Raw genomic sequence first — 23,820 nt, 5'->3', positions numbered from 1 at the left:
AAACCTAGGTGCGTCTTATCTGGTGCGTCTTATAGTCATAAAAAATACGGCACATATAGAACTATTCCTCTATGCAGAATGAGATAAATTCTGAACTATTCTGGAAATAGCGAGTTCTGAATATGTATAAAAATAACTAAAGTTAGGTAATTTATGTATCTGAAAGCCAAATGCAAAGCTTTTTAGGCTAGTTGACTTAGGGTCAACTCGAGTCAAACATACATTGTAAATCCCTAATATTCAACTCTCCTCAAGCTATCCTCTAAGGGGTCAAAGTTGAGATATGGACTTCTACATGAAGGAATCCTACCGCCATAAAACTGATCTATATTTAGCAGTTACCTGAGGAATTAAGACATAAAAAGTGGACACTTGGGTTTTCATTTCCCTGACTAATAAAATAAAGGATGAGTAAAAACAATGAAAAATGTAAATCTGTTAAAAAAAAAATAGGATTTTTTTTATGTCAATATCTTCAATTCACGTTAGTTATATTCAAGAAGATCTATCATCAGGTGAAAAGTTGCCCATTTTTGCTCTTATTTTATTCCGCTGCTCCCCTTAAAATACAATTTATTTTATCTGCCACATGGTTCTAGAGATATTGGATTTTTTTCAGAGGATTATTTGGGAGAGTTTCTCTAGGCTGCTTTGTATAATTTGCTCGTTAGCATCGCCCCTTTAGTAAAGACCATAAAAATTAGCACTAAATAAAAAGGTTGGTGCAACCATATGGTGGATTTTATGAAATAACACGAAAAAACTGAATGCTCAGAGGAGGGGGGATAAAATAAGATCAAAAACAGGCCACTTGGTGATTGATCCTTCATGACATGGCCAATTTACATTTTTTTCCTCCCCTTCTTCCAAGAGCCATAACTTTTTTTATTTTTCTGTCAATATAGCCGTATGAGGGCTTTGTTTTTGCAGGACGAGTTTTACTTTTGAAAGACATTCACTCTACTATATAGTGTACTGGAAAATGGGAAAAAAAATTCCAAGCGTGTTGAAATTGCAAAGAAAATTTCACAAATGTTTTTGGGTTTTTGATACATCATGTTCACTAAATGGTAAAACTGACCTGCCAATATGATTCTCCAGGATATACTTTGTCCTACCTGCTCATATTCAGTCACAGGGGTGTGATTCTCAGGTTCAGTCATGGGCGCCGCTGCATTCAGTCATGCTGTGACCTGTGGCTCCTGGCGAGTGCGCCGTCAATGTATCGTACGGTAACCGCATGCGCAGTGACACTGCAGTAGTGACCGCACGATACATTGACCACGTACGTGCCGGGAGCCACAGGTCACAGCGCATGCGCACTGAAGCGGGTAATCTCACAGCCTCAGTGCGCACGTGCCAGACCAGCGGCCGAAGTGTGCAAATGTGTATGCGCCCCACAATAATAGCGCTTGCCAGGAGCAGTATTCAAATGTCATGGGCGGAGCCAGCACTAACAATCTGAGAACCACACCCCTATAACTGAATACGAGCAGGTAGGACAAAGTATATAAAACATTAGAAAATTATTATAATACCACCAATTTTCATGAAAACAGCTTGTTAGTGACGCAAATTGCATCACTAACAAAGCAATGGGGGCAGTGTACATAGCAACAAGAAAGTGGTGAAAAAAATTTGGAAATTTGGGAAAAAAAAAGTTCCTTTTGCCGTTTTCCGAGACCCGTAATGTTTTTATTTTTTGGGATCTGGGGCTGTGAGAAGGTTTATTTTTTGCACTCTGAGCTGACAATTTTAGTTATACCATTTTGGGGCAGATATAATGCTTTGATCACCTATTAGTTTATTATATTGCAATGTTACAGCAGGCAAAAAAACATAATTGTGGCATTTTATTTTTTTTGTCATTGCGCAGTTTACCGATCGGATTAATTTATTTTATATTTTGATAGATCAGACTTTTACGAATGCAGCGAGGCCTTTTTTTTTTTTTTTTTTTTTTTTTTTAAATGGGGCTAAAGGGAGGTGATTTCAACTTCTGAGTTTGTTTTTTTTCATATTTTTAAAAAACTTTTTTTTTCACTTTTTACTGTTTTTAATAGTTCCCTTAGGGGACTTGAAACTGTGATTGATTGTGCTGTACATAGCAGTGCATAAGCACTGCTATGTATAGCTAAAATCATGATCTATGAACGCCAGCCATGGGCCGGCTTTCACAAGAGGATTGTAATGACAGCACGTGAGTCTTCAAGCAGTTCCACCTGCCGCTGTTAGAGGCTCATGATGGCTTATCAAGTCAGCCGACATGTGCGGGAAAAGATGCGGGCTTGGCGTGCGAGCCGATATCAAAGGCAGGGACAAGACATAAGATGTAAGTTTACGTTAAGGCCTTTTTCACAAAATGATTATTGAGCAAAATATTGTTAGGTTGGGCAAAGGTCCAGTGCAAAAACACGCAGCAATAACTTGCTTTAATAAGTTATTGTGTTGGCAGTACATCTGCCAGTATGAATAGTCATCTGTAGTCATTAGAACTAGAACCACAAAGTATCTCCATTACAAAAAATAAAGATCATTCTAACTTATAAAAGGCACGTCTTAGCACATTTTCGAAGTCCATTTTTCTTCAGATGTAACTAAAATTGTTTGCTTTGTCAAGATTACAAATCGGATCTTTAAGATCCTACCCTAAATAATATGACCAGGAGATGACCACTTTGTAGAGGCTATAGGAGAAACCTCCTCGCTGACTGACAAAAAATGCCAATGACATACAGGTATTCACAGCAATGTGAATTGCTCACTAAGTCCAGCAAGAACATCTGGCAAGCTGCCAAGCAATGCCACCTACTGTCAACAGCCAGGCAATGACTTTAAGGGCATGTGCACACGTTGTGTGTTTTCTGCACCAAAATCTGCTGATAACTTTTCTCTGGCAGGAGATTAGTTGCGTCAATAACGCAGGTTTAGCTGCGTTTTTAGTTGTGCTTTTGCTGCGTTTTTTTTTTTTTTGTTGAATTCTGTCTCACGTTCATGCTAATAAAGTTTAGTGACTACAAGGAAAAAAATGTCTGTCATTTCTGGCCCAAAATACGCTGCAAATACGCAGCAAAATACGCAGGTGCGTTTTTGCTGCGTATTTGTAGCGTTTTTCATCCCCTCCATTACTTCCTATGAGTGAAAAAATGCTGAAAAAACGCTGAAAGAAGTGACATGTCCCTTCTTTCAGCGTTTTTCTAATGACTGAAAATACGCAGCAAACAAAAAGCAACGTGGGAACAGTGAATTCTGGTTTCTCACAGACTTTGCTGGTACTGACAGACACAGCTGAAAATGTACATAAAAATCTGCAGCAAATACGCAGCAAAACACAACGTGTGTGCACTTACCCTAAGAATACTTAGTACAAATGTCATGAGTTATCTGAATGAGAGTTCACGTAACTGAATGCTTTACAGCAGTGGCGTACATAGAAATCATGGCAGAAGTTCTAATCAAAAATATTCCCCCCCCCCAAAAAAGAAACAAAAAAAAAAAAGAATATTTGGTGGGACATAGGAACGCACACCTAACAACTCTGCAGCTCTTACAGACAAAACCAACAAAAGTGCCCCCCAAACACAGTATAATACCCTCATAGTGAATTACAACACAGCACCATCCACATGCACAATATAATGACTCTACTGTGCCCACCAAGCAAAGTATGGTGACCGCAACACGGTATGGTGCCCCAACTGTGATACCAACACAGCCCATCACACAATAAGATGGCCCCCATACAGGATGATGCCCCCAACACAAACCTCCACACTATATGATGGCCCACACAATCCTCCAAACAGTATAATTGGCCCCATATAGCTTTCCATATAATATAATGGCCCCACATAACCTTCATATAATATAATGGCCCCACATAACCTTCATATAATATAATGGCCCCACATAGCATTCCATATAATATTGTGGGCCCCACATAGCGTTCCATATAATATTGTGGGCCCCACATAGCCTTCCATATAATATAATGGGCCCCACATAGCCTTCCATATAATATAATGGGCCCCACATAGCCTTCCATATAATATAATGGGCCCCACATAGCCTTCCATATAATACACTGCTCAAAAAAATAAAGGGAACACTCAAATAACACATCCTAGATCTGAATGAATGAAATATTCTCATTGAATACTTTGTTCTGTACAAAGTTGAATGTGCTGACAACAAAATCACACAAAAATCATCAATGGAAATCAAATTTATTAACCAATGGAGGCCTGGATTTGGAGTCACCCCCAAAATTAAAGTGGAAAAACACACTACAGGCTGATCCAACTTTGATGTAACGTCCTTAAAACAAGTCAACATGAGGCGCAGTATTGTGTGTGGCCTCCACGTGCCTGTATGACCTCCCTACAACGACTGGGCATGGTCCTGATGAGGTTGCGGATGGTCTCCTGTGGGGGTCTCCTCCCAGACCTGGACTAAAGCATCCGCCAACTCCTGGACAGTCTGTGGTGCAACGTGACATTGGTGGATGGAGCGAGACATGTCCCAGATGTGCTCAATCGGATTCAGGTCTGGGGAATGGGCGGGCCAGTCCATAGTCTTTAAAAAAAAAAATCACGGATGCATGCAAAGTGCGCCCGCAGAGATCTGCCAGCTGGTACCCGGCAACAGTAGATCATTTTTTCTATTGGCTCCTTTTGATCACTGTGATAGACCCTATCACAGTGATCAAAAGCCAATAATTAGTTAATCCAATCCTATAATAATTTTTCATTCTTTGCAGTTAGGGTTGGGGTTAGGGTTACGTTAAGCTTAGGCTTAAGCTTTTTTCAAAAGCTAAAAAAAATAAAAAGATGACGATATGACGACTAGTGTTGATGGCAATTGCAGGCGTGTATGGCAGGCAATCCCTGCAATTTTTTTTGGGCCGCGAAACATGTGGGGCAGGGACTCGAGCACCCGCGATACTCTGTGCATACCTGAGAACCCGATGCAAACTCGAGAAGCGAGGACTTGCACTCAACACTAATGACGACGTATTCAACATGACAAACTAATGTTATCAAATGTGTAGTACCTTTGGGTTCAAAATCCTCATTATACCCCATAAAATCCTTGAGGGGTGTAGTTTCCAAAATGGGGTCAGTTGTGGGGGCTTTCTGCTGTTTTGGCATCTTAGAGGCCCTGCAAATGCGACATGTTTCCGGCAATCTACTTCAACCAATGTGTGTTCCAAAATTCAAATATTGCTCCTTCCATTCCGAGCTCTGTCTTTTGTCCAAACTGAACTTTTTGACTACATGTGGGGTATTAACACGCTCGTAAGAAAGTGGGTAGCAAACTGTGGAGTCCACTTTTTGGTGTTACCTCTTGCAAAAGTGAGAAATTTGGGGCTAAAGCAAGATTTTTGTGAAAAAAAGTTACATTTTTTCCTTCCACATTGCTTCAGTTCCTGTGAAGCACCTGAAGAGTTAATAAACTTCTTGAATGTGCTTTTGAGCACCTTGAGGGGTGCAATTTTTAAAATGGTGTCACTTTTGGGTATTTTCTGTCATATAGGCCCCTCAATGTCACATTAAATGTGACGTGGTCCCTAAAATAAAAATGGTTTTGTAAATTTTGTTGGAAAAATGAGAAATCGCTGGTCAACTTTTAACCCTTCTAACTTCCTATAAAAAAAAAAATTATGTTCCAAAAATTGTGCTGATGTAAAGTAGACATGTGGGAAATGTTATTTATTAACCATTTTGTGTGACATAACGCTCTGCTTTAAGGGCATCAAAGTTTGAAAATTGAGAAATTTTCCAAATTTCTGACTTTTTCACAAATAACTGCCAGTCATAACGAACAAATTTTACTACTGTCATGAAGTACAATATGTCACGAAAAAACAAAAACTCAGAATTATTGGGATAAGTTGAAGCGTTCCAGAGTTATTGCAACATAAAGTCACACTGGTCAGAATTGTAATATTTGGCTTGGTCATTAGGGTCAAAATTGGCGCTGTCACTAAGGGGTTAAAGATGGAAAGTTCTTGAATGATTCTTCTTGGTATGATTTTTTTTTTTTACCATTACTAAAACGTGTCATTTTAACAGGGTTGTTTAGACTTCTTATATCCACTTCAAGCCGCATGCATCTGATATGTAAGCGATGTATGTGCTCTATGTGTCTAAAATGTGGGCAGTGTGTGTGCTGAATGTGTGTGCTATAGCAATGGTGTGAGTAATGCAAGTGTCTAATATGCATTTAGCACTGTGTGTGTAATATAGGGGGAGAGAGGCCTAAAGGTTTTGACTGTGTAGAACCCAAAAATTCTTAATGGCTGTCTTATGCTAGTAACTTTTACAAATATTTCCAATGCAGTATTTAGCATACAATCTCGTTCTGCAAGTAAAACAGGAAGCATTTTTTAAAGCAGGTTGCAGTTTTTTGTGTGTGTTGAAATTTTCTTTTTATAACTTTAGTTTTTAAAATGCAGTGAATGTAATAAGAACAACCTTGTGTTTTTGGTAATTCAAAAATGTAATTTTATTTCATTTTAGGAAGATTATTGCAGAATGGTGCCCTTTGTACAATTGCAACATATTTTGCTGTGCAGTAAGGGTGTAGTTCTGTTCTGCCCCAACGATCCAACATGGGACTATACCTTTAAGCTCGATTCACAAAATGCTATTTTGATACATTTTTTATGTGATTCTTTTTTTTAGACAAAGCCAGAAGTGAAACCAGCACTATGGGGAAAGTATAGGGAAAAATTATTTTTTCCCAAAATATTTACCAAAAACGAAATCAGAACTGCATGTGTGTATTCAATAAAATAGTGGCAATTCTCATTTTGCCAGTCTCTTTCATGCAAATAGAAAGGTGAACACAACATTTTATACCGTGCATCCACAAGTTGTTGCACCCAACATGACTGCGACAGAACAAGAAAAAGAGTTTTCGGACTCCCTTTTATTCACGTAACCAAGAAATCTTTCATGATCTTGTCACGCAAATGTTTATTTTAATGAAGACACTCCAGCCTTACGAGATCACAGCGAATGACAGCTACTAGGAAAATATAAACTCCCATCTGTCTGACTTTCAATGAGCCCCTTTGTGCTTTGGTGTCCTTTCTGCTGCTATTCTATGCTGTGAGGAAGCCCCTGATGCTTGATGGAACTCAGGCCCCCCATCCATCTTCAGACAATAGCCTTGCCTGACATCACTGCCTTTCATTCATCTTCATTTGTCCAATCACATCCTGCCATTCTTATGTAAATTGGACAGTGGGGATGCATCTTTTCTACACTCCCTGATAAGGTGGAGAAAGGCTGTCAAGGGCCCCAGGGTGCCATCACAGACAGCAGACCCTGCCTTTATGTTGTGCCTTGTTCTTTGCATCCCAGCTAATGTGTCTGAGATTAACATCCAGCTCAATAGGAGACAAAGTAATCCCATTTCTCAGCTCCCCTTAACACCCACATGGGGGGCAGTCAGTGTCTTATGACTCTCCTTACCTTCATTGTATTTGGGCACTGGAAATTAACTCTTTAAATTTGAACATGCGTACAAATAGACTGAGGTATTATGTAGCCCACCAAGAATCAAGATTACAGCGAGAAGTAAAAAGCCCATTTACAACCATAGTGGAAATAAGCAAGGTAATTTATTTTTATTTTTTTAACAATGCAATTGGCTTTCTTCATTTGTTTTTGCTGTATACAAAGTTTCATAGAATTGCAAGACAAATTCATGGACTTAAAAAGAGGCATATATTTTCAAAATCACACAAGATGATGCTGAATCTGCACTAAAATAAGCAGAATATATTTTATTATATGTTAATAATTTTAAAGGGCTATGCCCAAAAACTCAAATTATTACCTTATTCTTACAATAAAGGATGACTTGCTGATTGCTGAGGGTCCGACCAATGGAAATCCCAGCAATCGGAGGTCTAGAAGGTCGAGAATGTGGCTCTGTATCTCCCTCTCGGATGGAGAGCAGCTGCTCATGCTTGACCTCTCTACATTCATTATCTATGGGAGAGCCAGAGAAAGTCGAGCACTGCACTTGGCTTTCTCCGGCCACCCCATTAACAATTATTGGAGCGGAGGCTGAGCACCTACGCTAAATTATCATTATAAATTCTGTGCCCTTTTTCTCCACACACACCTTTGATCATTGTGGCTAAAGAGTTCTATTTTAACCACATCGGTATACAAGACTTGTTTCCAAAATGCATAAGGCTTGTTTAGATGTTCTTTTGCATACTTCTGATGCTGAATTTTATGGTCAGGAAAAAGGAAAGGTTTTCTTCTGATGACTCTTCCACGAAGGCCATATTTGTGCATGTGTCTGAACAGTAGAGCAATGTACCACAACTCCAGAGTCTGCTAAATCTTTCTGATGGTCTTTTGCAGTTAAGCGGGGATTCTGATTTGCCTCTCTAGCAATCCTACAAGCAGCTCTCACTGAAATTTAGCTTGGTCTTCAAGACCTTATCTTGACCTCCACTGTTTCTGTTAACTGACATTTCTTAATTACATTTCGAACTGAGGAAAGGGCAACTTGATAACGCTTTACTATCTTCTTATGTCTTTCTACTGCTTTGTGGGCTGCTATCATTTTCATTTTCAGATTGCTAGGCAGCTGCTTAGAAGAACCCATGGCTGCTGGTTTTTGGCACAAGGTTAGAGTAGGCTGGGTTTTATAAAGCTGGGAAATTTGCATCACCTGGCCTTTCCTAACGATGATAGTGAATAAGCAATAACTCTAACAGTTTAATTAAGGACTGATACCTTGGTCAAAGTTATTTGAGCACACAAATCTCCAAGGGTGCCCAAACCTTTGCATCGACCCATTTTCCTTTTTGTAATATTCAAGATGTAAAAAATGAATATACATTTTTTGGAGGCCTAAAATACAAAGGAAATGTGTCATCTTTAGCTTCAGCCCTTTTAGAGATCATTTCATCTTCAACTTGCATAACTGTTCACAGTAACAGTAATTTTGCCAGTGGTGCTCAAACTTTTACATGCCACTGTATATTACACACCATTTGCTATTGCCAGGCAGACTCATGGACCTTCCTGAGCTGGTACTATAAAGTGGGCACAATTTTGCTATCCAAAGTAGTAATCCTTGTTCCTGCACTTATCTATATTGCTGTCTCATTATCTTAAAATCTTTGGTTCATCTTTAAACTGTAAATTTATTAAGGTTCAGTGCTAAAACAGTCTGTAAACCATTGTAATAAGATTAATATATTGATTCTTTGGCAAAAAAAAAAAAAGGATCACATACAAAAACAAGTACCGTATTTTTCGGACCATAAGAGGCACTTTTGTCCTCCAAAATTTTGGAGGAAAATGGGGGGTGCGTCTTATAGTCCGAATGTTGGGGGGGGTGTATATTTATGTGTGGTGTGGGTGGAGCGGTATCGGTGGAGGAGCGGGGCACAGGAGGCAGCAGCCACCTGCTGCAGCCTACACTGTCCCCGCTGCTAAAGAAAATGAATATTCACTGCTCCTTAATAGCGGTATACAGTGTAGCCTCGCTGCGGCTGCTGCTGCTGTCGGCTATCTCCTGTGCCCGCTGTTAAAAGGCATGAATATTCAAACTCTCTCCACGCCCATGGGCGTGGGGAGGGGGTGAATATTCATGCCCTTTAATGAGCGGGCACAGGAGATAACCGGTAGCAGCAGCCACAGCGCGGCTCCGGTGTGTGCCGGCTATGAAGGAGAGTGAAGTCACTGCTCCCCGCGCACACAGACCCGGCAGTGACGTCATGCGCGGCTCACATGGAGAGATCAGTGCGGGCAGACCGGACACAGCGCTGGAGGAGAGAAGAAAGGTGAGTAGGAGTGTTTATTTTTTTTTTTTATGTGCAGCATGATGGGGATTAGGGGGACCATGCATACCAGGTTAGGGATTAGGGGGACCATGCATGCCAGGTTAGGGATTAGGGGGACCATGCATAAAAGGACAGGGATGAGGGGTGCCATGCATGCCAGGATAGGGATGAGGGGTGCCATGCATACCAGGATAGGGATGAGGGGTGCCATGCATACCAGGACAGGGATTAGGGGTGCCATGCATACCAGGACAGGGATGAGGGGTGCCATGCATACCAGGACAGGGATGAGGGGTGCCATGCATACCAGGACAGGGATGAGGGGTGCCATGCATACCAGGACAGAGATGAGGGGTGCCATGCATACCAGGATAGGGATTAGGGGTGCCTGCATACCAGGATAGGGATGATGGGTGCCATGCATACCAGGATAGGGATTAGGAGTGCCTGCATACCAGGACAGGGAAGATGGGTGCCATGCATACCAGAATAGGGATGACGGGTGCTATGCATACCAGGATAGGGATTAGGGGTGCCTGCATACCAGGACGGGGATTAGGGGTGCCTGCATACCAGGACGGGGATGAGGGGTGCCATGCATACAAGGATAGGGATTAGGGGTGCCATGCATACCAGGACAGGGATGAGGGGTGCCATGCATACCATGACAGGGATGAGGGGTGCCATGCATACCAGGACAGGGATGAGGGATGCCATGCATACCAGGATGGAGGGATGCCAGGCATACCATGATGGGGATGGGGACCACATATATAAGGAAGGGGGCGGCATATATACCAGGATGGGGGATATTGTCAGAATTGGGGGACATTACCCCTATACCAGTGTCAGCAGAAGACCCCCTCCCCCTTAAAAGTGCATAATGATCACATTTTTTGCTTAAATTTTTATTTTTTTATTTTCCTCCTCTAAAACCTAGGTGCGTCTTATGGTCCGGTGTGTCTTATAGTCCGAAAAATACGGTAATTTTCCCAATTTCATATGAAATATGAGGGAAAAAGAGAACTGTTTTTGGTTAGACAATCAAGAGATCTAATAACTCACATTAGGGATTAAAAACAAAAATCTATATTAAATATTACAGAGATGCATATATATTATATTTAATGTAAATTTACAATAAATATCGATGAATAGCATAGCAACCAGGTATACATATTAGTGGGGGATAATAACAAGTGGCAACAGAAGTATGCTAATGCAAAGTATTCTACATTGATGTCTATATAGCCAGTGGTTAGCCACCGGATGTGGAACCAGGTGCCGTGTGGCAGTGACGTAGCTGTATACTGCTTTTACATACTGATGCCATGATATACTTGGTGTCAATGATTTGAAGTGTTACCAAAAGTTATCAAATTACAGTGCAATATAGCTGTACCTCCATTTATGTACTGCAAGCAGAATCCAACAGTAAAGTTCAGTCTTACCTTGTCTATTAAATCAGGTCGATTTGTAGCTGCCAATATCACCACATCTTTCAGTTGTTCTATTCCATCCATTTCTGTCAAAAGCTGAGCTAAAACACGGTCAGCTACATTCCCAGCTCCAGAGCTGTGCAAGAAATAGAAGTCAGTACATTTATATTTCAAGAATAAAAATGAAAACATTCTTTCAATATTGATTTAAATGAAATGCAAGGATGTGATTGACAACAGGAACATAACAGTGACAGACTGTTATCCCTAATATATGCCCCGAGGACTGTGAGCGAGAATGGATCTACCATTAAAAGTATTCTATAACACATCTGAAATTGCCCCGCGTGTTTGTAAAGCTTTTTAGAAGCACAGCCCTTCACTGGATATATACAGACATGGAGGCTCATCTGTGCCAATGGTTGTGGTACTGCAGGGCAAATCACATAAATAAATAACTTTATTTTTGTTTTTAATCAATAAGATGAAAGCAGAAATCGGCACTCACCACTGACAAATCCAATATTTTATTTGTTTCATATATATATATATATATATATATATATATATATATATATATATATATATATATATATATATATATATACACACATACATATATATAAAACAACAGCTGTTTCACGTACAATGACATCACCAGAAATGCTACTTACTTGCAGATAAAAGGTTATTCTGCAGATAAATAGTGTTAAAACCCTGTGTAGTTCAGCTAAACAGAGTAAATTAAAGCACCACTCCAGAGGTTTTTTTTATTGCACCGCTGGAGTGGTGCTTTAAATGCAAGTCCCCTGCCACCGCCTTCATCCTTCTCCAGCAGTGACCTGGTCAGTCTCCGGTGAAAAGTGACCTGCCAGCAGCTCCAGTGTTTCATGGAGCGCGCCAGAGGTTACTTTTCAGTACAAATCTATGCCTTGTTCTGCCTCTAGACTTGCATTGAGCTCTTTTGACGTAACTTCTGACTTCCGGCCAGTCAGAAGTTACGGGCACAAGATGGCGTGGCAGGACCGGAGCAGCATCGGTAAAAGGTGAAACCACCGGAAAGTGAGCATAATTATGGAGGTGGGGGCTTAAATTTAAAGCGCCATTCCAGTGCTGAAAAAAAAACAAAATGCTGGAGTGGTGTTTTAAGTTTTAATCACAGTGAAATCTCAGTGTAAAGGCTCTCTTAGTCACCGGGGCAGTGCAAAAGTGACTACATCATTGGCTCTGTATACTTGGAGCACAGCTATAATCATGCCTCCATTTTCATTGACAGCCTTAAAGGGAGTCTGTCAGCACAATATGACTGTTCAAAACGAATACAGGCGCTTGGTCCTTTACGGCGTGCTCAAACATTTAACTGCACCTTCTCTTCTACTTGTTCTCTCTATACCCACCCCCTCTTCTTTGATTGACAGCGATGTCTTTATAGAGTCAAAGAAGAGATAGATGGAAAACAAGCAGGCAAGAAGGTACATTAAAATGTTTGGCCCCGCCATGAAGCACCAAGCGCCGGTACTTAATTTGAACAGTCATTCTGTACTGAAACACACCATACTGCCCCTTAAGAAACCACTTAAGAGAACTTCATTTGCATAATTTATTATATAATTGTGAAAAAACACTACAATGCCCACAGGTGGTTTAAATGCATATTTCACTTACCCAAAAGTCAAAAATAGAAAACATTAAGCTTGTGTTCACACACAGCATAAAAGCAGCATCTTTTTATTTATTTATTTTAGTATAGAAAAGAATATTCTGCATTAAAAAATACAACTGCATTTTTTACATACATTTTTTCCAGCTTATCATAGAACCTAAAGAGAAAAAAATGCACCAAAATCTGCACAATTTAACAGCATCTTTAGATGCACTGTGATCATGACTCGTGAGCTTTTAGGAAATCACATCCACTTTGCTTGGACAATTATACTCCACAGGTTTTCTGCACACAAAAAATGCATCGGAAAAAAAGATACTGATGACCCATCCTTAAAGGGATTGTCGACTAGTCCAGGGTCACATTAGTGTATAAATCAGACGAGTGCTATCTGATTTTTAATTTGATAGAACTCAGATCAATATTACTCAATAAGGCAGTGCTGATGACCGATTTTTTTTACTGTCCGTGAAAAAAAATTTGCAGCATGCTGCGATTTCACTCTGATATCGGATGCTATTCACCCATTCAAGTCTATGGATGTGTGGTAAATATCGGACAGCACTCAGATGACATTGGAGTGCTGTCTGCTGATTTTCGCGCATTCACACAATGGAAAGGGTGGAGATATTTTGTTCTCCATTTTCTCCTCACAGTGTGCTACGATTCTCTCACCTGAGAGAATCGCATCACATTATGCTGACACTGATCAGAGTTGGATCAGAGTGTCATTAGCATAATCGACTCAATTCCCTCGAATGAGAAAATCTATGGTCATGTGACCCTGCCCTTATACTCACCTCCGGCACCAGCGCTGTTCCAGTGGTATCGACGTTGCTTCTCCCGGGAATCATGTGACATTGCTATGTCACGTAATCACTGTGGTCAAATCAGCGCTGGCTTCCCTTTCCCCTCCTTCAGACAAATCAAGACAACCGGTGGAAGAGAGCAGCCGCAGCTCTCAATTCCTCCAAATGTCAATTACGTCAGTAGGAGTGGAGATTGAAGCCAGTGCTGATTAGTGCGATCAATGACTGTGGCAATAGTTCTCGGCGGTGCATAGTCCTGCCGAGAACAATTGCTGTATATGCACACTGACTGGTCTATTACACATCGCTCAGTGCGTATCGTTTACTGAGGTCAGCCTGTGTAAAGCAGCTATTAAGCCACCGCTGATCAACAAATGTTAATCATTCAGTGCCACCAATTGGTACGTGTAAGCGAACCCTAAGGAGACAAATTTCATTTCTTAAATGCAACATAAATTAAAGCTCAACAGTACATAGTATCAGTGGATTGGCCGTAGTGATTGCGTGGCATAATGTCTCCCGATCCCTGAGAGAGCCAGTGCGAACACCACTGGAACGGCACAGGAGGTGAGAATAGGTGTTATTATTTTACCAGGGAAAAACATGGGAATTCAGAAGGGGTTGTCCGAATGAGACCAATAATATTAAGCATTAATTCGGTTACAGAACATCTGAGAGACTGGTTTGACACCTTATTACAGCCACTTGTACAAAGATCTGCCAGGTTTCTTGAAAGATTCACTAGATGTATTAAACCAACTTTCCCAAATTTCTTGGGTGTGCTGAATATATGTGGCTAAACTGTGATGTTGTTTCAGTCTAGAACTGCATCCCGTATGAATTTGCCATACAAGCTACAAGATTCCATTTAATCAAATATAGTAATTACACACCTGATTTATGTGACTATATTATATTTGTTGTGCAATTTCTGATGACCAATAATTTTTTCAAGTACAGACAGGATATTTTTTCTCCAGTGTAAAGGTGTTTCGATGGGAGCAAAATATTCACCTTCCCTTGTCAATCTGGTAATATCTTACTGGGAACTTATTTTCTATGTTTCCACTAATCCTTTCTTGTAGGACTTGTTCTGGCATGGCAGATATATTGACGACCTCCTCTTCATTTGGGGGGGCGGGGGGCGACGATATATCTGATATAACAGAATTCATACATTATATGAACGGTAATGCATATAATTTGTCTTTCATGTATAATTTACACCCTACATCTATATATTTTTTAGATCTCAAATTAGAGGGGGTCAATGAATGCACATCCACCTTCACATTCTCTAAACCATTGTTGGGTAACACAATATTGCATGCAACTAGTGGACACCCACAGCATGCAATACAATCAAAGCAATCCCGGTGGGTGAGTTCACCAGAATTAAGTGCAATTGCAGTGACACAAGTAAACTAAATGGTGAAATTTTGGAATGCAGCACAAAACTTAAAAATAGAGGATATCCATCCTCGGCTCTAAATATAGAATCCAATATTATTAAAAGTAAAAGTAGAACCAGTTTAATCAAAATTCCTGATCATAAAAATAATGTTTCTACACTCAAAAAGCATGTAATGGCGTTGCAATTCAGTCCCCAGTTCTATCAAATTAAAAAAATCATCATGAAATATTTACCAATTTTACATGAAGACATTATAATTTCCAAAATCTTACCCTCTGATTGCTCAATGGTAGCCAAAAAAGCGCAAACATTGGAAAACATCTTATCCCTAAGTTTTTATAGATTTACTATAAAACATCATACTTGGCTGAATTGCAAGGGCTTTTATAGATGCGGTTTTAACTGCTGTGGTACATGTCCGTTTGTCCTGGTTAAAAAAAATTCTGTAATACAGATGGATCGCAACATTTTGATATTGGGAATTATATGAACTGTAATAGCGATCATGTTGTCTATATAATCAAATGTGTTGCATGCAATAAATTGTATGTAGGTTGCACTATCCACAAACTTAAGCGCATTGCTGAACATGTAGCGGACATTCACAATTTGAATGAAACTAACTGCAATATCTCTCATGCCTCTAGGCACTTTATCCAATATCACAATAGGGACACCTCGTCTTTGCAGATCTATGGCATAGAGAGGGTGTCTGCTAATCCTAGGGGCAGTGATACCAAAAGAAGTCTAATGGATTGAGAAGCCTTCTGGTTGTATAATTTAAATACATGCCATCCGGATGGGCAAAATATGCGTCGTGAATTGATATTTCACTACTAATTCATGGATTTGTATGTTTCCTCACATGTCGTCTGGATTTTAACTTATTAATTTATTGTATTGTACTTGGATCATGTTTTTGTGCATTTCTTTGTAATATGTTTTAACAATATATATCATGTGACCATTGTAACGGGTCTGGGAGGCGGAACCTCTGAGCAACTATACAAGGGGGCGGGTAGTCACGGCAAGTGACAGGGACAGTCTCTGGGTAGAAGGACTGGTACTCACGGCAAGTGACAGGGACAGTCTCTGGGTAGAAGGACAGCAGGCAGGTGGCTGGTGAGCGCTCCCAGGTGAGCGGGCGAGAGTCTTTGGACAGGCAGGTGGTCACGGCAAGTGACGGCAGAGCCTCCAGGTAGGCTAGCAGGCAGGTAGCAGGTGAGTGCTCCCAGGTGAGCGGGCAAGAGTCTCTGGACAGGCAGGTGGTCACGGCAAGTGACGGCAGAGCCTCCAGGTAGGCTAGCAGACAGGTAGCAGGTGAGTGCTCCCAGGTGAGCAGGCAAGAGTCTCTGGACAGGCAGGTGTTCACGGCAAGTGACGGCAGAGCCTCCAGGTAGGCTAGCAGACATGTAGCAGGTGAGCGCTCCCAGGTGAGCAGGCAAGAGTCTCTGGACAGGCAGGTGGTCACGGCAAGTGACGGCGGAGCCTCCAGGTAGGCTAGCAGACAGGTAGCAGGTGAGCGCTCCCAGGTGAGCGGGCAAGAGTCTCTGGACAGGCAGGTGGTCACGGCAAGTGACGGCGGAGCCTCCAGGTAGGCTAGCAGGCAGGTAGCAGATGAGCGCTCCCAGGTGAGCGGGCAGGCTGGTCCATAGACAGACTGACCGGTGTCGGAAGGCAGACCGTCGGACCGCAGGCTTGCAAGCAGGTAAACGGATATCAGGCAGGTATCAAGCAGGAATCTGACAGGTGACTGGCAGGTAACTGGTAATGGGACCTGAGGGCTGAAGCAGAGTGAAGGCTTTGCAACAACATTGCTCGGGCACCTCCATTTTGGAGGAGGTGCCTTATATATGGTGAAGTCTTCCGGCCATTGGCTGGGGACTCCTTAGGACGGCGCGCGCGGCCCCTTTAAGAGAGGGGGAGCGCGCGCGCGCCCGCTAAGCACCGTGGCCGGGAAGCAGCGCGCGCTGCCAGCAGGGCGGGAGGAATACGCCGGGCACGGAGCAGAGAGGTGAGGGGAACAGCGTCCCTGCCTAGCAGGAGGCAGGGACGCCGACGCTACAACCATTATGTGCATTTTTGATTGGCACTTTGCCATATAAATTAACTCTGTGTCAGTACGTGGGCAGCTTTGATAAAGAACGCAGGTTCTTTGCATTTAAAACGCGTTGCCAAACACATCATGCTTTTGGAATCCATTTTAATGATCTAAACTTTTGCAAATTTACAAACCCTCTCTTCTTTTGTCCGAATAGTGGACAACCCTTATAATGTATGGAGCAGAACAGCACAGATCTGTACAAAGTTTAGTGGTAATTGTCAGATACTGCAGATCAGCCGCTATTCAAATCCACAGTAGCTGATCTGCAGTACCCAACATCAGCCATTAAACCGTGTACAGAGCTTTGGTGTTCTAGTCCATTCACTATTTACATCCCACCACCACCAAAGCTTAAAACAGTGGACCAGTGAGGATGACAGTTGTCGGACCTTAAAGGGGTTCTCCACTACTATTCAAAATAGCCCAATGTGCTTTTATGATGAAAAGAAGCTTCTTTCTAATTACCTCCCGCTGCCTTTTCAGCCTATGAGCGGCGCTATCAGTGGCCGCTCACAGGCAGCACGTGATACCCGCTGATGTCACGTCAAGTGAAGCTGGGGTCCCCGAGGTGGCTGCCGGGTTGTGGGCGGGGTTACCCCGCACATCACACCGAGAAACCACCACACGCTTTACCAATGAATGGGGAAAGGGAGAGCGGGTCGTGGATGCTGGGTGCGACGCGGGGGGTAACCCCGCCCACAAACCAGCAGCCACCGGGGAACGCAGAAGAGGGACCCTCGGCTGCATCCGGAATCATGACGTGACATTAGCGGATGTCAGAGCTGGCTACAGCCAGTGATCGCGCCGCCCACAGGCAGAAACAGCAGAGGGAGGTAATTAGAAAGAAACTTCTTTTCATCATAAAAACACATTGGGCTATTGTGAAAAGTAGAGGACAACCCCTTTAAACATAAGTCAACAGTATCTTTGTAGTGTAATAACCTTTTAATATAATGTTTTTTTCTTAAATTGTTTAAATCAAAGATGATCGTCTACATTTCAATTGGATGTTGTAGATTTTTTTTTTTTTTAATTATCCTAATATACAGATGTTAATACTATTTCACTGTCCAAATACTTATGGACCTGACTGTAGAATGGGTGTACTAACATGGAACCCAGAAAATGACTTTTAGAGAGATCCACCATTAGAAGTAAAATGGTATCAAAGAGCATGATTAAATGAAAGACATTTATTTATACCATGTTAAATTTAGACTGAAAAGTGGGTCGTGCAATATTATTCGGCCCCTTTACTTTCAGTGCAGCAAACTCCCTCCAGAAGTTCAGTGAGGATCTCTGAATGATTCAATGTTGTCCTAAATGACTGGTAATGATAAATAGAATCCACCTGTGTGTGATCAAGTCTCCGTATAAATGCACCTGCTCTGTGATAGTCTCAGGGTTCTGTTTCAAGTGCAGAGAGCATCATGAAGACCAAGGAACACACCAGGAAGGTCCGAGATACTGTTGTGGCGAAGTTTAAAGCCGGATTTGGATACAAAAAGATTTCCCAAGTATTAAACATCTCAAGGAGCACTGTGCAAGCAATCATATTGAAATGGAAGGAGTATCCGACCACTGCAAATCTACCAAGACCTGGCCATCCCTCTAAACTTTCATCTCGAACAAGGAGAAGACTGATCAGAGATGCAGCCAAAAGGCCCATGATCACTCTGGATGAACTGCAGAGATCTACAGCTGAGGTGGGAGAGTCTGTCCATAGGACAACAATCAGTCGTACACTGCACAAATCTGGCTTTTATGGAAGAGTGGCAAGAAGAAAGCCATTTCTCAAAGATATCCATAAAAAGTCTCGTTTGAAGTTTGCCACAAGCCACCTGGGAGACACACCAAACATGTGGAATAAGGTGCTCTGGTCAGATGAAACCAAAATCAAACTTTTTGGCCACAATGCAACACATCTCATCACCCTCAAAACACCATCCCCACAGTCAAACATGGTGGTGGCAGCATCATGGTTTGGGCCTGCTTTTCTTCAGCAGGGACAGGGAAGATGGTTAAAATTGATGGGAAGATGGACGGAGCCAAATACAGGACCATTCTGGAAGAAAACCTGTTGGAGTCTGCAAAAGACTCGAGACTGGGACAGAGATTTATCTTCCAACTAGACAATGATCCCAAACATAAAGCAAAATCTACAATGGAATGGTTCAAAAATAAACGTATCCAGGTGTTAGAATGGCCAAGTCAAAGTCCAGACCTGAATCCAATCGAGAATCTGGGGAAAGAGCTGAAAACTGCTGTTCACAAACACCCTCCATCCAACCTCAATGAGCTCGAGCTGTTTTGCAAGGAAGAATGGGCAAGAATTTCAGCCTCTCGATGTGCAAAACTGATAGAGACATACCCCAAGCGACTTGCAGCTGTAATCGCAGCAAAAGGTGGCGCTAAAAAGTATTAACTCAAGGGGGCCGAATAATATTGCACGCCCCACTTTTCAGTTTTAATTTTTTTTAAAAAGTTTAAAATATCCAACAAATTTCGTTCCACTTTACGACTGTGTCCCACTTGTTGTTGATTCTTCCCAAAAAATTAGAATTTTATATCTTTATGTTTGAAGCCAAAAATGTGGCAAAAGGTAGAAAAGTTCAAGGGGGCCAAATACTTTCACAATGCACTGTACCTAAGCATGAGGGGTGGGGATGAGGGTGGGCAAAGATAAGATGGGAATATAATAAATAACGAGAAGATAAAGTGAGGGGGTCAATGAATAAAGCCACATGGATCAGTCTGAACTGTAAGTAATTTTGGTATTTTAGAGGATAGGCATAGTGCTGTACACCATTATCCCTGCAGACAAAGCCAATGGTTTGGCAGCTGAATATTACCATGAAATGCTGCAGTACATCATTAGATAAAGATGTGTTACCCATTTAATAAGAAGTAGGCAATAACTCCCTGCACAAGGTCTGCATTATGTTCCAACAAAAATATAAGGTTCTACATAAAAGCAATATATATATATAGAATATTGTTTATGCGGCTATTGTTTAAAGTTATTCTAACAGGAACATAGAGAACTGTAAATCCTTTGAGTTTGTTCCAGCGTTCCCTTTTGTAATTTACATTTTTGACAGGAGGTCTGGAAAGTTTGCTGGTTGATATCCAAGCGGTTTTCATCGGCCATAAAGTAAGAGAATCACAGTTAAAGCAGGATGTTTTTGACATGGTGATCCAGTGTAGATAGAAGGGCAGGAAGCTGGGGCTTGTAATCCTGTCTTCTCACTGAAGCATGGAATGCTAAGCAGCCTCTGAATGACGATATATTAGAAGTCGGGGGAGGGGACATCTTTCACTAAACAAGCACAAATCAGATTGCTCATTAACTTTTTGTTCAGGAATATGTGAAGCAAGACAGCCTGGACTTTGACTTTGAAAATAAACTCTGTGCCCCTGCATATTTCCTGTCCTAGGGTCCATGTAAAAGCTATTTCCGTCTTCGCTAAAGAGTTGTCAGCCTCATGTAAACCTTAATCACAGTATACTAAAACCTCAGGCAATATTCACACGTGTGGTACGTCTAACTGCTGTTTTTTTTTTCACAAACAGCACACTAATCCATAGGCCCAGATTAATTAAGAATGGCGTTTCGTATGCCAGTCTTAATGTGGAGCGTGCAGGAATAAGATGTTCCGAATTCATTAAGAGACGCATGCCACTTCATGAATTTGGTGCCTCTTATCAGTTTCCTCCAGGCGTCTTGCTAGAAATGTTACTCCACTCAGGTACTAGAGTAACATTTCTAGTCTAAGAAATTACACCACTTTTCAAGAATTTAAAGGGTTATGCCTGGTCTCCGCTCCTCCAAAGCTGTGCCCATTTTGGAGGATCTACCTCAAACTGCGGCAAAATGAATAAAGTCGCTACATTTTTGCGCATGTTTGTGTTTTTAATGGTGTAAACACTTTGATGAATAAAACACAGAGTTTCATTGATACATACACACCAACTTTAAAAATTGATCCATGTCTCTGATCTGTGAGACTAAGAGCAAGTCCTATTCTCATTTGATTTGAGGATCAGACTCAGCCATTAACCCCTTAAGCCCCGAGGGTGGTTTGCACGTTAATGACCAGGCCAATTTTTACAATTCTGACCACTGTCACTTTATGAGGTAATTACTCTGGAATGCTTCAACGGATCCCCCTGATTCTGAGATTGTTTTTTCGTGACATATTGTACTTCATGATTGTGGTAAAATTTCTTCAATATCACTTGCGTTTATTTGTGGAAAAAACGGAAATTTGGCGAAAATTTTGAAAATTTTGCAATTTTCAAAATTTGAATTTTTATGCCCTTAAATCAGAGAGAGATGTCACACAAAAGAGTTAATAAATAACATTTTCCACATGTCTACTTTACATCAGCACAATTTTGGAACCAAAATTTTTTTTTTGTTAGGGAGCTATAAGGGTTAAAAGTTGACAAGCACTTCTCATTTTTCCAACAAAATTTACAAAACCATTTTTTTAGGGACCACATCACATTTGAAGTCACTTTGAGAGGTCTTTATGACAGAAAATACCCAAAAGTGACACCATTCTAAAAACTGCACCCCTCAAGGTGCTCAATACCACATTCAAGAACTTTATTAACCCTTCATGTGCTTCACAGGAATTTTTTGAATGTGGAAGAAAAAAATGAACATTTAACTTTTTTCACAAAAATGTTACTTTAGACCCAATTTTTTTTATTTTCACAGGGGTAACAAGAAAAAATAGACCCCAAAATTTGTTGTGCAATTTCCCCTGGGCACGCAGATACCCAATATTTGGGGAAAAAACACTGTTTGGGCGCACGGCAGGGCTCGGAAGGGAAGGAGCGCCATTTGACTTTTTGATTGTAAAATTTGCTTGAATAATTAGCGGACGCCATGTTGTGTTTGGAGAGCCCCTGTGTGCCCAAACATTGGAGCTCCCCCACAAGTGACCCCATTTTGGAAACTAGACCCCCCAAGGCACCTATCTAGGTGCATAGTGAGCACTTGGAACCCCCAGGTGCTTCACAAATTGATTCGTAAAAATGAAAAAGTGTTTTTTTTTTTCACTTTTTCATTTTTACGAATCAATTTGTGAAGCACCTAGGGGTTCCAAGTGCTCACTATGCATCTAGATAGGTGCCTTGGGGGGTCTAGTTTCCAAAATGGGGTCACTTGTGGGGGAGCTCCAATGTTTGGGCACACAGGGACTCTCCAAACGCAACATGGTATCCGCTAACAAATTGAATGGAAAATCGGCTCAAATTGTTAGCGGACACCATGTTGCATTTGGAGAGCCCCTGTGTGCCCAAACATTGGAGCTCCCCCACAAGTGACCCCATTTTGGAAACTAGACCCCCCAAGGCACCTATCAAGATGCATAGTGAGCACTTGGAACCCCCAGGTGCTTCACAAATTGATTCATAAAACTGAAAAAGTGAAAAAAAAAACACTTTTTCATTTTTATGAATCAATTTGTGAAGCACCTGGGGGTTCCCAAGTGCTCACTATGCATCTAGATAGGTGCCTTGGGGGGTCTAGTTTCCAAAATGGGGTCACTTGTGGGGGAGCTCCAATGTTTGGGCACGCAGGGGCTCTCCAAATGCAACATGGCGTCCGCTAACAATTTGAGACGATTTTCCATTCAATTTGTTAGCGGACACCATGTCGCGTTTGGAGAGCCCGTGATGTGCCTAAACAGTGGAGCTCCCCCACAAGTGACCCCATTTTGGAAACTATACCCCCCAAGGATTTTATTAAGGTGTATAGTGAACATTTTGAACCCAGAGGTACGACACAGAATTTGTTTACATTAGGTCATCATATTGAATAAGTTGTCATTAGTCTTGAGCGCAAGTGCTCGCTACTTGAGTTTGCATCGGGTACTCAGGTATGCACCATGTACAGCGTGTGCTCGTACCATGTACAGCGTGTACAAGCTCCGCATGTTTCACGGTTATTAGACACCCAAAAAAAAACATGCGGGGATCGCTCATGCATGGCAGGCAATCCCCGTAAAGATTTTTGGCCGCGAAGCATATGGGGCAGAGACTCGAGCATGTCACTCAAATACCCACGATACTCAATGCATACCAGAGCACCCGATGCAAACTCAAGTAGCGAGCACTTGCGCTCAACACTAGTCGCCATATCGTCATCTTTTTTTCTTACTTTTGAAAAAAATCCCAACCCCATCACAACCCTAACCCCAACCCCAGCCCTAACCCTAGCACAACCCTAACCGTAGCACAACCCTAACCCTAGCACAACCCTAGCCCAATCCTAACCCAAGAGTTTATTTTTGACGCCGTTCCTTGTGCGGTATAAGTGATTAGACGACTTTATTCTTCGGGTTGGTGTGATTACAGCAATACCAGAATCATATGGGGTTTTTATGACTGACAGCTGTCACACACTAAAAGACGCATTTTTTGTAAAATCTAGTTTTTGCATCGCCATATTTTGAGAGCTATAATTTTTCCAGATTTTGTCAGACAGTCATGTGACGGCTCGTTTTTTGCGGGATGACTTGACGTTGTTATTGGTGCCATTTTCAGGCACGTGACATTT

The 23,820-nt window shown here is 41.6% G+C and overlaps 1 protein-coding gene across 2 annotated transcripts in view; it reads right to left on the bottom strand.

The window, feature by feature from the left end:
• AFG2A (AFG2 AAA ATPase homolog A) overlaps positions 1-23,820 on the bottom strand; it is a 521,034-nt gene that overhangs the window by 317,203 nt on the left and 180,011 nt on the right. Inside the window, exons 14-15 of one of the 2 annotated variants that reach the window (XM_073641387.1) lie at positions 11,272-11,395; positions 7,930-8,882 (exon numbers count right to left, since the gene is read on the bottom strand). In XM_073641387.1, coding sequence (XP_073497488.1) covers positions 8,748-8,882; positions 11,272-11,395 — 259 coding nt within the window. In that variant the 3' untranslated portion in view covers positions 7,930-8,747. Of the gene's footprint in view, positions 1-7,929; positions 8,883-11,271; positions 11,396-23,820 lie in introns of those variants that run through there. The other variant, XM_073641378.1, reaches the window with a different exon arrangement.

The sequence above is a fragment of the Phyllobates terribilis genome, unplaced genomic scaffold (genome assembly GCF_046119375.1).
Source record: "Phyllobates terribilis strain yellow unplaced genomic scaffold, ASM4611937v1 Scaffold_1__5_contigs__length_1240528914, whole genome shotgun sequence".
NCBI lineage: Eukaryota > Metazoa > Chordata > Amphibia > Anura > Dendrobatidae > Phyllobates > Phyllobates terribilis.
Note: the sequence above shows the minus strand (reverse complement) of the source record. Positions and strands in the feature narration are given on the sequence as shown.